At 36.7% G+C, this 12,562-nt stretch overlaps 1 protein-coding gene across 1 annotated transcript in view; it reads right to left on the reverse strand.

The window, feature by feature from the left end:
- Nucleotides 1-723: 723 nt before the first annotated feature.
- Nucleotides 724-12,562, reverse strand: part of LOC121387134 (multiple epidermal growth factor-like domains protein 10) — a 21,200-nt gene continuing 9,361 nt past the window's right edge. The window contains exons 8-11 of the mRNA XM_041518158.1: nucleotides 8,226-8,369; nucleotides 6,685-6,828; nucleotides 1,925-2,021; nucleotides 724-1,048 (exon numbers count right to left, since the gene is read on the reverse strand). Of these exons, the coding sequence (XP_041374092.1) occupies nucleotides 724-1,048; nucleotides 1,925-2,021; nucleotides 6,685-6,828; nucleotides 8,226-8,369 (710 nt within the window). The remainder of the gene's footprint in view (nucleotides 1,049-1,924; nucleotides 2,022-6,684; nucleotides 6,829-8,225; nucleotides 8,370-12,562) is intronic.

Consider the following 12,562-nt stretch of genomic DNA (forward strand, 5'->3'; position numbering starts at 1 on the left):
ACTGACCTCGAGTCATATTATGTTTATGTCTGCGAATATGGCTAGAATGTACTTAGTGTAAACATATGTCAGTATTGAAATGTCCAAAGACAAAAAAGGCTCGTTAAACATGGTGTCTAAAATACGCATTGTTTATTAAATATGATCATACAGACCTTTAGTCTGATTACTTTGCAGTTCCTGCATAACATTAAACTTGTATGCGTCTGACTAGTACAGACACTACGAGAAAAAAACAAAAAAACTCCTACACGACCATACAACCCTATCTGAAACACAGTAAGCCAGTTTTGGATTGGGGGGTCAGTTTCTTTTTTCAGCAATCTTTGCAAATAATTAACTGGAATGTTAAATGTTAAGAAGAAACTCGAAAACGATTAAGCTACCAGTCCGTTAGGTCAGATTTAGAAACATTCGTGTATTTCAGATACAGTATCTGGTGACCGTTGAAAAATGACAGTCTGTTGCATAAAGTGCACTCTAGCATTATTCTCACATAAAACAATACGGACAGAGGACACTCGAGCTGCAATGTGTATAATTAATGCAGGAAAACAAGGAACGCCAGTAGTATGTGATTCCAATCAAATTATTTCTGTATAGTGTCAATATTGTATTCATATTCAATTATTTTTAACTTTAAAGAAAAGGGTGTTTTAGGAGAGATGTTTTAGGAGTTTTTGTTTGCTTGTTTGTTTGTTTTGTTTTTTGTTTTGTTTTTTCTCAACCGTCTGTTATTCTATCATAATCATTCAACTTTGAGTTGGTTAAATAAAGTTGTTCGTATTCATTCGCTAGCTCTTCATTAACATAGCCACTCTCACTGCCAAAACGCCTAGGCGGGGCTCCCATTTCATCGCGTGACGTTGGAGAATTAACATAAATGGCTGAACTGTGACCTCTGGGAATGCTGGGACCGCCATCTTGTCCATCGACGATTTCATATTCTACAGCAATGGGGTGTATATATTGGTTGGACGTGTTTGAAATAGTTTGGGTCATCTCCAGCTGATGCGAGTCCGACTTTTGTCTTCGACATTTAATGTGCCTACAATACGTATATAATAACTTATGACTATCATTGTTACCCACAATATTGAAAATACATTTTCAAGGTTGCACGTGTTATATTTCACGATTGTTTTTACATATATTTATAGATATTTATGATAAATAACTAAAAATTAATTGATACCACATTAAATATTTCATCAATTAAGTCAAGAATATCATAATTCTAATGTGTTGCCTCTCTGCATAGGCATTGGTTTCCTAAAATCAATTTGTAATTGCATATGAAATATATTTTTCTGCATAAACTATTAGTGGCTGTATATTAAACGTGTTTCTCATTATTCTAGTATTTGTTCTAGGCTAAATTTCATTTTATTTCCTTTTTTTTTCGTACGTACGAAATTATTTGAAGACAGAACCCAGTTTGGGCTTCTTATAAATTTCTCAGAAACACATTGACTATAAAGACACTGATATTCTAAACAAGAAACTATTAACGTTAAACTATTTTATTAGTCGAAAATGTCTTACAATGCAGGAAACTCAGGATTGTTCCTTTAAAATAGCTGCAAGATATTTGTCAATATGGAGATGCAATTGAAATTTAAACGGACTTCATGTATCAACCTGTTGGTACCTTTATTGGGTTTTACAACAATACACTATATATCTATAAATGGTAGAAGGTGAAATTATTTGGATGTTATGTTTTGTAAACATGTAATCTTTTCATTTCACAACAAAAATTAGTAAACATTTCTGGTCATTATGCATCTTCATACCTATTTAAAACAACAGTACTAAAATATAATATATACTAAATGGTGAAATCTCAAAACAAGAGAAAATTAAGATAATTTGTCGCAAAAACAACAACAAAAACATGAAAACAAATTTACGATCTACTTGCCAGATCAAAAGACTCGTGACTACGACCAAGAGTACAGAAAGAACACTCGCCACAACGGCTAACGTAATGCTTGTAGAATCTCTGTTGCAAGCGTGTGCTGTTAAAATAATATATATCCAGGTTAACCAATATTACTGTAACCAGGGGTAGTTTTGCAATTAATGGTAACTACCGCATATGAATATTATATTAATACCTATTGTTAATATTTATATATCCTACATTTATTTCAGTTACACTTTTAATAGTGTCACGACAGGTTGCATAATTATTTTATCAGTTGTCTATCAGTTGGTTAGCTGTGTTGTGTTTTATGCAGTTGGGTGTGAGATCAGTGCACGTGAAGTTAGTGACGGTTACGCTTGACTGAATACACCGGCACATGACAGGTAGCAATGCATGCTCGTAAAAATCCGATCTTTTTCCCCGCCAAAAATAACCACACCTTGGGCATCTTTTTCTTGAGACGTCGATATGTAAATGTAGATCTTAACAGACTGCAAAGTCGTTAATTGTTTATATATATATATATATATATATATATATATATATATATATATATATATATATATATATACGAGTTCTGTGTTTGGTGTGAACAAGTGTTCTGGTGAAAATTGTGTGTATATATATATATATATATATATATATATGTGTGTGTGTGTGTGTGTGTGTGTGTGTGTGACGATGCGTAAATTGTACTTTTTATGTATCGTCTCGCATCCATATGTGCTATAAACTAAATGTTAAGATGCTTTGTTTTTATGTATTTTAGATTTTTCCGTATGGTTTTTTTTATTCTCTTGAATATAAATGGCTGAACCTACGCCGAGGTGATGTTGTTAACATTGCTTCAACCGAGTGAGGGTTACATTACCCTGCATTGTTTTTTGGATAAAGGTTTAGTAATTAATATTGTGTTATTAGATTATCGTGACTGTTAAAGCAAAGTGATCAGCTGCTACTTGCATTCTTACAATCACATGATAAGGGCGATAACCTACGTAATTAAATAGTTATTCACTATTTATTTATCTATGATTTTACATTGAGTAAGCTTGCAATTTTAAAGTATGTGTGAAATGCAACATTCTTGAGTAGTACGGAATGGAATTTGGTATTCCGGACAAAACTCTGTTAAGAGTAGTGGGAAGCGTGGCTTCGATACATTGCCTTGGACCAAGTAGACCCGCTTCAGAATGGAAAGTATGTAGATCTGGGCTTTATTTTTGTATTCCTCATCGCATATGTTAACAAAAATATTTTAGTAAATGGGCTTCTGGTGGTGGGTGTGGCAAAAATGGGGGTCGAAGTAGGGCCCACCTCCTCAAAACAGGGCCAACCACTAATAGCACTATTGGGAGAGCAGATAATTGGGAGAACCTTTCAAATGATGATAGAAACACGAAACGTGGTACAGATGACCTTCATGGGACGTCCATCACATCCAATCAATGAACCACTTGCATTTTTAAAATGGCGGCTACTTTTCAAGATGGGCGCCATACTGTTCTATAAATGTTCATTATTTAGATATATTTTAACAGAATTTTTCGATATTAGTCATTTTATATTATTTGAGATGTTTAAAAACACGCTGAATCTAACGTCTGATAAGTAAGGTCTCTAATGATGGAGGTGGCTAATATTGGGGGTCAATGTATGGCAACCTAGCCAAAACGGGCTCCTATTACTAGGAATATTGGCAGAGCAGATAACAGAAATGGCGTTTCAAATGGCGATACAAGCATACAACTTTGCACAGATAATCTTTTTGGTGAGTTATTCAATTTCAATCAATGAGCAACTTGAAATGTCAATGTTGTGGTAATTTTTCAAGATGTATTTTTTCCAACCATTGTCCATTATTGACATGTATAATAACAACTTTGTCTGAATGTAGCCATTTCGGTGAGTTTGTATGTACTAGTAATTAAAATCATGTTGAAAGTAGTTCTGATGTTTAAAATACTATCAGAATTAACGTTTTTATTCAAAATGGCTGCCATATTTCCAGCAAACATAGTCACCAGCTACAATAGAAGAACATAAGCTGGTACCAGTATACCCAGTATATTTGGGTACGTTCATTTACTTCGCATGTAGGACTACCAGCTTCTACCAGCTTCAAAACCCCAAACGTTTCACAGGATAGAGCTCAGAGGAATTTATACATTTCTGATGGCATGCGCTCATGAATCACTGTACAACAGTGATGATATAAGGCGTTTGCAAAATGTGAGCATATCCCGCCGTACTGATGGCACCCATCACAAAGTTGCTAAAATGTACATAGAAAACTCATTGATGAAAAAATAATCTTTCGAAATGATGGTTATCATGGAATCAGTGAAGATGGAGGCCACTATCAGAAAACGTCTCCTTGACAACGATGTGTTCTTAGCTAGTATAGTCAACAACCTCAAAGTCCTTCATCCAATTGCACCAGCGCTAACCCAGATTGAGGGAGACACATATATTTAAAATATTTGGGAACACTACCTATTGCTTATCCACAATCAACACTGCAAAAAGAAGAAGACAAAGATGCTCAGAAAATGTTAGACCCGATGTGCCATTGAAGGAAAACTAATGACAAACAAATTGATAGAGCATATGGGTTGATATCAACTTTAGCACGCCACCTTTATCTTAATGAAGGGAGAGTGTTGGTATGTTTAGCAACATTTCTGACAAAGGATGGGTTGTGAAAAGGACAAGAGCTCTGCATATCTCAGAAGCTACATAGTGGTCGTGTTTTTGAGGCATTATATTGCTTTTATCATTCTTTAAAGTGCTGTGCCAGACCATACACTAAAATTTCAAATTCAACAATTATGAGCCTTCTTAATTGATTGCAATACTATTTTACACCGATATGTAAATCAATATTACGAAAATGCCCCATAAAAGTATTCAAAAAGCACTATGTAGAGTACTGCCGGAAACGACCGAGTAAAATTCCCGGCAAAAATATTTGCCCGTGAATAACCGTGACGCCAGGAAGGGAACTCGCTTCACAGAAACCTACTACCAGATGACTTCCAGTTTAAGCGAAAATGGGACTGACAGCGACTGCCAAGCTCAGTTACAATGGGATTCTTCTTTCGATGATGAATAGTGTAGTGATGACGACTGGACTAATATTTGTGCAACACAACAAATAAAGCCTTATCAGTTTGAACCTAGAACGTCATACGCAGAACCACCGGCCTGACAGATGACGATGAAAATGTTCGTGTGAGACAGCTTACCACTGAATGACAAGTTTTATTCTTGTCTTGTTCTTTAGCTTTTTGTGTGAATTATTTAGCTACACTATATGTTCTAATATTTGTGATGTAGTAGAAAAGACAATAAATAACACTTGAATTCTACTAGTCAAGTGGACCCGATATCGGTAATTTTAAGAAAAAACACACAAAAAAACGACTTAATAATCCATCCCATCCTTCTATAAATATGTTTTTTTGTGTGAATAATGTCAGTTTGATTTGCCGTAATAAAAACAGTAAACGTTTTTTGGAAATAACAAAACAATACTATTTTTGTGTGCAATTTTAAAAATAATGGTCTCAGAAATAAATAACTTTTAGTAAGTTCTATAATATTAAACGGTGTTCTCTGTGGGAAGGTATAGTAAAATTAAGTTAATGTATTTATAGTCAGCAGTGGCGGATCCAGAAACTCCATTTAGTGTGTGTGTGTGTGTGTGGGGGGGGGGGGGAGATGGCAATGACATGAGGCGGAATGCCAAGGGTACTTTGGGGGAGGTTTGGAGAGGGATTGTAAAAAAAAAAATATATATATATAATAAAATTATAACTCACAAACTTCAGGGGGCCCGGGCTTTTGTATTGCTATAGCCGCCAACAACACGCCGTTTAACCATATTAAACACAAAAGAAGCAATGAACAATGGTGCTGACTATCGAAAGCAGTTCCCTTCGCGACGTCACGGATCAAATCTTATGGAATTATCGAAATTTTAAATGGAAAATATACTGGTATATATATTTAATTTTCTAATCATATTAAGTAATATGTTGATTGATATAGCTCAATACATCATATATCTGTAACAGCACTTTAAACACAAACGCGAACATTTAGAATTGTGAGCTACTGTTGCAGTGGTTTCTCTTCAACAGTTTAATAGTCAATCAGTTGCTACTAATTTACAACAATGGTGAAAATGGCGATATGCAGACATTAACACCTCCAATTAGCATACAGTTTGCACTCGTGTGGAAATGTCGATAATTGTGAATCACTGTAGATTGATTGCTCTCAGCACGTTCGCGTCAGTTAAATTTATTATTATTCAATATGTATGTACGTTAAAACAAAACATAGTATCATCAGCATGAAGATTCTTTGATTGATTGATTGAATGATTGATTGATTTTCGTTGTTGAGATTGACTAACCTATAACAAGAAGACTGAAGCTGACATGCATAAACATAACATATAAACATGTAGCATATAAAACAATCACTTTTATATAGTGCACATATAGAACATATTACGTATTAACATTTGTTGGTTGAGTTTGACAATAAACTGAACAAGGTAAAACATAATGTCATCAAATCAATCGTACATAACAGTGAGCGTGCGCACAAACCGTTTCCCGTTAATAGGCTGGTTCACGACTATTCGAGGATACAGCCCACAGTTGTTGTATGTTTTCAAACATTTAACTTAGGATTGTGTTTAAAAATATAAAGCCGCTATGTTGATAAAAAAAACAGTGTACCTGTACAATCTTTTCCCATCCATCCGTCCTGACACAGACCTTCACAGGAACCATCATCACTGTTACAGCTCGTCGTACTCACTTTGCAGTGTCTTTTTGAACAACTGAATTTACAACCAGGACCATAGGACTCTATATTACATTCTGGAATATAGTGACACATATGGTTCTATTTTTTTGCAAGATCTTTTTGTAGACCTTAATTCGAAATCAATGCAATAGAATCGCGATCACATGCTGAAATATATCGTCTGCCAAAAAAACATAAAATACAAATGGAGTGCTGCCTATAGTCATTTAACAATGATTTCTTGTCAGTCCACTTTAAACATTTATTATGAATCTAATATACTCATGATATATATGACGACAATAATAATGTAATTAATCTCACACACACACACACACACACACACACACACACAGACACAGAGACAGAGAGAGAGAGAGAGAGAGAGAGAGAGAGAGAGAGAGAGAGAGAGAGAGAGAGAGAGAGAGAGAGAGAGAGAGAGAGAGAGAGAGAGAGAGAGACAAACACACACACACATACATACATACAGCCACACACACACACACACACACATACACACACATAATCCCCCCACATACACACACCGAAATACACACACACACACACCGAAATACACACACACACACACACACACACACACACACAGACACACACACGGACACAGACACACACACAAACATACATACACAAACATACACATACACACAGAGAGAGACACACAGACACAGGCACACACATACATACATATACACACACATACACACGCACACACACACACATACATACACAAACACAGACACACACACATACATACATACACAAACACAGACACACATACACACACAGACACACATACATACACAGACACACACACACTCATACATACATACACACACATACACACATACACGTACACACACAGACACAGACACACACATGCACACAGAGGCAGACAGACACACACATAGAATGAATGAATGAATGAATGCATGAATGACATACACACACACACACACACACATACACACTCACACTCACACACACGCACACACACATACACACACACACACACACACACAACACACACATACATACATACATACACACACAACACACACACAACACACATACACACAGAACCACACACACACAACACACACGCATACACAGACCCACATACACACACACAACACACACACACATACACACACACAACACAACACACATACATACAGACACTCACACATACACACACGCTCACACATACACACACGCACACACACACATGTACACGCACACACACATACACACACACACTCACACACATACTCACACACACACACACACATACACACAAACACTCACAGACAGACACACAACACACACACACACACACACACACACACACATAGACAGACAGACACACACACACACACACACACACACACACACTCACACACACGCGACTTTATGTATATTCCACTAAAATGAATGTCTTTGCAGTACTTACTGTCAGTACATGTAGCACCTAGCCAACCAGGCAGACATTCTCCGTCACAATATCCGGTCATGTGATCACACGGTGCACTGCTGTCTTTACAATGTCTGGCATCACACGATAATGAACAATATGGCCCGTATTTCCCATCACATCCTGTATTGTAAAGTTATTATCTACATCATTCATTCATGCCATGTTTGACTGACCGACTGATGTTTTCATTTCTTTGTTAAGGTTGGCCAACCCACAACAAAGAGACTGACACTGACATGCATACATATAGCAATAAAAGCAGCAATCATTATTTATTTATTACCCATATGGGCTCAAATATACGGGGTAATATTTTTTTATCTCTGCACAGTGTGCAGATTGCTTCTACAGCCACTGATTGGCTGGCTTAAAAATCGCGACGTTTGGATGGTTGCTTGCCATGGCCGAAACTTCACTTTCATTCATATAATGTTTCCATTCATGAGTCAGATTACACATACGTTATATGATCTACACGGATTTACAAACACAAATGGACTCATTTGTTTCGTAAACATGAAATGGTATATTTTCATAAGCAGTGGCTTTAGTAATATATAACATTAATTATTTTCAAATGCAAATATAGTTGTATTATTTTGACTGTAAACAGTTGGCTGTAAAATGAACGCCGTTATACTATGACGTCACTTACATTACGTCATGTAATGCGCGCAAGATTATATGACGTAATGGCTGACATTAAAAATCTGTTAAAATTGACATGTATGTGTGTGTGTTTATATGTGTGTGTATGTGTGTCTATATGTGTGTGTTTATGGGTGTGTGTCTCTCTCTCTGTGCATATGTATGTGTATGTATGTGTGTGTGTGTGTGTGTGTGTGTGTGTGTGTGTGTGTGTGTGTCTGTGTCCGTGTCTGTGTGTGTGTGTGTGTGTGTTTGTCTCTGTGTGTGTTTGTCTGTCTATGTGTGTGTTTGTCTCTCTCTCTGTGTGCGCGCGCACACAGAGAGAGATTGAGATAGAGAGATTGAGAGAGAGAGAGAGAGAGAGAGAGAGAGAGAGAGAGAGAGAGAGAGAGAGAGAGAGAGAGAGAGAGAGAGAGAGAGAGAGGGAGAATATCCAGCAAGAGAGAAAGACGTTTGGGGATATATCTCCAGATCATATACATTGTCTATATGTTATCATCATGGATTAAAGAATATAATCGAGATCGAACTTGTGTAGTTTTTGTGTGAGGGTGGTTTATGCACTCGGCCACAAATGGTGTCGCCGACAGGATTGTCAGCTGTCAAAGTTTTACAGAATTGTAAACAGCAAGAGAGAAAGACGTTTTGGGATAACTCTCCAGATCATATACATTGTCTATATGTTATCATCATGGATTAAAGAATATAATCGAGATCGAACTTGTGTAGTTTTTGTGTGAGGGTGGTTTATGCACTCGGCCACAAATGGTGTCGCCGACAGGATTGTCAGCTGTCAAAGTTTTACAGAATTGTAAACAGACAGGATTGACATATTTCAACTGGAATGTCAAGTAAAATTAGTGAATCGACAAGACTGTCAAGTAACAGGCTTGTGAATCAACAGGATTAAGCTCCAAAACAAAGGTGCAAAATATTACAAGACTGTGAAACACTAACATCCGGCAGAAGTGTATATAGTTGTTTTAACAGACTTACATGATTAATATGTTGGGGAACTATATACTTAGAAATGCAGATGGATGGGAAATGAAGATTGTTCATAAGAGATGAAGGAATATTTCGAGGAAAATAATATTATACGCATTATTAATTATGCATTTTGCACAGAGATACAAAGATACAATAAATGACGATGGGACAAACTCAGGAAAAATTAAGCAAAATTCATCCATATAAACAGTTAAAAATAAGGCAGTCATCTTGGACGTGTGTATGTATATGGATGTAAGCAGTAAATATATTACAAAACGAAAGAAAGCAACGAAATTCCATGTTGCGTGATTACAACATACATTTGTTTAAAACAATCCTGTAATTAAATGAACGGTACCGGCAATCTTTGTAATGAGAAGAAACGTTAATGAACATTACGAGGATGGAATCATTAACAACTGACTTATACAGCCAGTACTTAGAGAGGTGTGAAGTTTTTCAAAGGTGTGAACTTTTTCCAGAGTTGTGATGTTGCCTGGAGTTGTGAAGTTGCCAGAGGAGTAGAATGACGGGGAGATCAAAGAACATTGAAACAACAGTAGTGAAGAGACCAAATGTGTCACTGAGGTTACAGTTGTGTGGTGGAGAAACATTGACATTGTCAGTATAATTAACATTCAACTAACAGACTGACTCAATTATTGTGTTTTTGATGTATAAATGTATATTGTTGTTATTATTGGCCACAAACAATGAAAGGTAGGTGATTTTGAAATGTTGAATGTGAATGAATGTGAATTGGAGATGTTATGTTAGGTACAATTTTAATAGTTAAGTACTTGTAACTGAACTATACTGGCATCAAACTATTTTGACAATTGAATAAGAAAGCTAAAGTTGAAATAAGTAACTGGGAATTAATGGTAAAATTTTAAAAGTGGTGGTCTGAGGAATCCCTACAAATTATTATCGCATTAAGAGGCGTGGCTTATAACTATTTTAAGGCCAGCTGCAAGTTGGTGTCCAGAGTTGAATTTCACATGACCGGTTCTTTGTTTACATGTGTGGACACACTAGTGGACGGTGGTGGTCCGAAGCCACGGCATAATTAAACACCAGAGATAAACAGCCGTGGATGTTGGCGATTAAGAGCATCTGGTGAGGAAATACATTTAAAATAAAGGTTCTTGAAGAGGTCAGTTATAATCTAACAATAACACAGAGTTAACCCCTGATACGCTCACTCCTGAAAAAATTAGCTGAATGAAAATAGTTAACCACTTATGTTCTGATACCTAAAATAAAGTTAGTAGAATAAATTATTTTATTACTTTATTACAATAAGTAATAACTAATTCAAAGCTAAACTAGATTTGCAATCAAATTAATAATTAAGTTGTGAAAAAAAACCCTCCACAAATTAAATATATTAAATAAAACTTTAAGTTTATAGGAAATATATTAATGGCTTCTGGTATGAGCATTGCATGATTCGTTTACTGTAACATATCATTGAATGCCCAGCTGACTTGAATTTATAATACCTTTGCAAGATGGCTAAGGCTAAAAAGCTAAAAGATCAGGTGGCAGAGTTGCAGGCTGCTTTACAGGAAGAAAAGGCTATGACTCAACAGCTTAACGAGGAATTGCTGAGTTCTAAACAAGTTGAGAACAGCGCCAAAGGTAAGAGTACTAAACCAATGACCCGATTACTTTATATTGGAAACGAGATAAAGGTCAGTAAATTTAAAGGGTCAGACAATGGTCTCAAAGTTAGAGATTTTCGGGAGCAGGTAGAAAGATCATTTCTACATCACAGCCTTGCAAGTAGAAGGGGTACAAGTCAGTACCCTGGGGATACTACAAGAGGACGAGGTTTGGTTGAAGACCAGCAAGATCAGGCGGGAAACGTCAACCCTCGATTGCTGTGAGTCGGGCAGGAGAGGAGAAATGTACTGGCTCATCTGGGTCTGATACTGTTTCTGATCAAGTATTTGCCAGAACAGTTGCTGACTGTCCCATAGTTCAAGTATTCATGGGAGGTGTCCAAGTTGATTGTTTGTTAGATATTGGTTCAGTGGTAACTACCATAACCGAGGATTTCTTCAACAACAACTTTGCTTCACTTGGTATTGAGCTCCTTGTAAAACAAGGATGGCTCTCGCTTAAGGTTGCCAATGGACTGGATATTCCCTACTGTGGATATATTGAACTGGATATCGAGGCACTAGGCAAATTAGTTCCTGGCAGAGGAATCTTGGTTGTGAACAGACCCAAAGACCAATCCACATGGATACGGAGGGAGCAAGTACCATACATATTGAGGATGAAGGTTATTAACCAATGTGGAGAATTGCTGGCTAAAGACCTTGGTAAGAATTTCTTAAGGAAATTGACTAAAAGGTCGGTACATCAAAGCTGGATAACCAGTCTACAGACTGCCCAACAGGCGAAAAGCGTCTTAGGCACAGTCATAATTACTGGAGAATATCCAGTCTGCATTCCAGGTGAGTCTGCTGCTGTAATTGATGCTATCTGTCAAACTGACGAGCACAATTTGAGTGGACATGGCTATGCTGTGTTGGAGCAAGTAGAAGGTAAGTCAGGATATTTACCTGCGAATTTGATGGTGATAAACACTCTAATTCGGGTTCAAAACGAACCGTTTCATGTTCGAGTTGTAAACTTAAGGTCTACAGCTATTTGGCTGA

Source organism: Gigantopelta aegis, chromosome 13 (genome assembly GCF_016097555.1).
Source record: "Gigantopelta aegis isolate Gae_Host chromosome 13, Gae_host_genome, whole genome shotgun sequence".
NCBI lineage: Eukaryota > Metazoa > Mollusca > Gastropoda > Neomphalida > Peltospiridae > Gigantopelta > Gigantopelta aegis.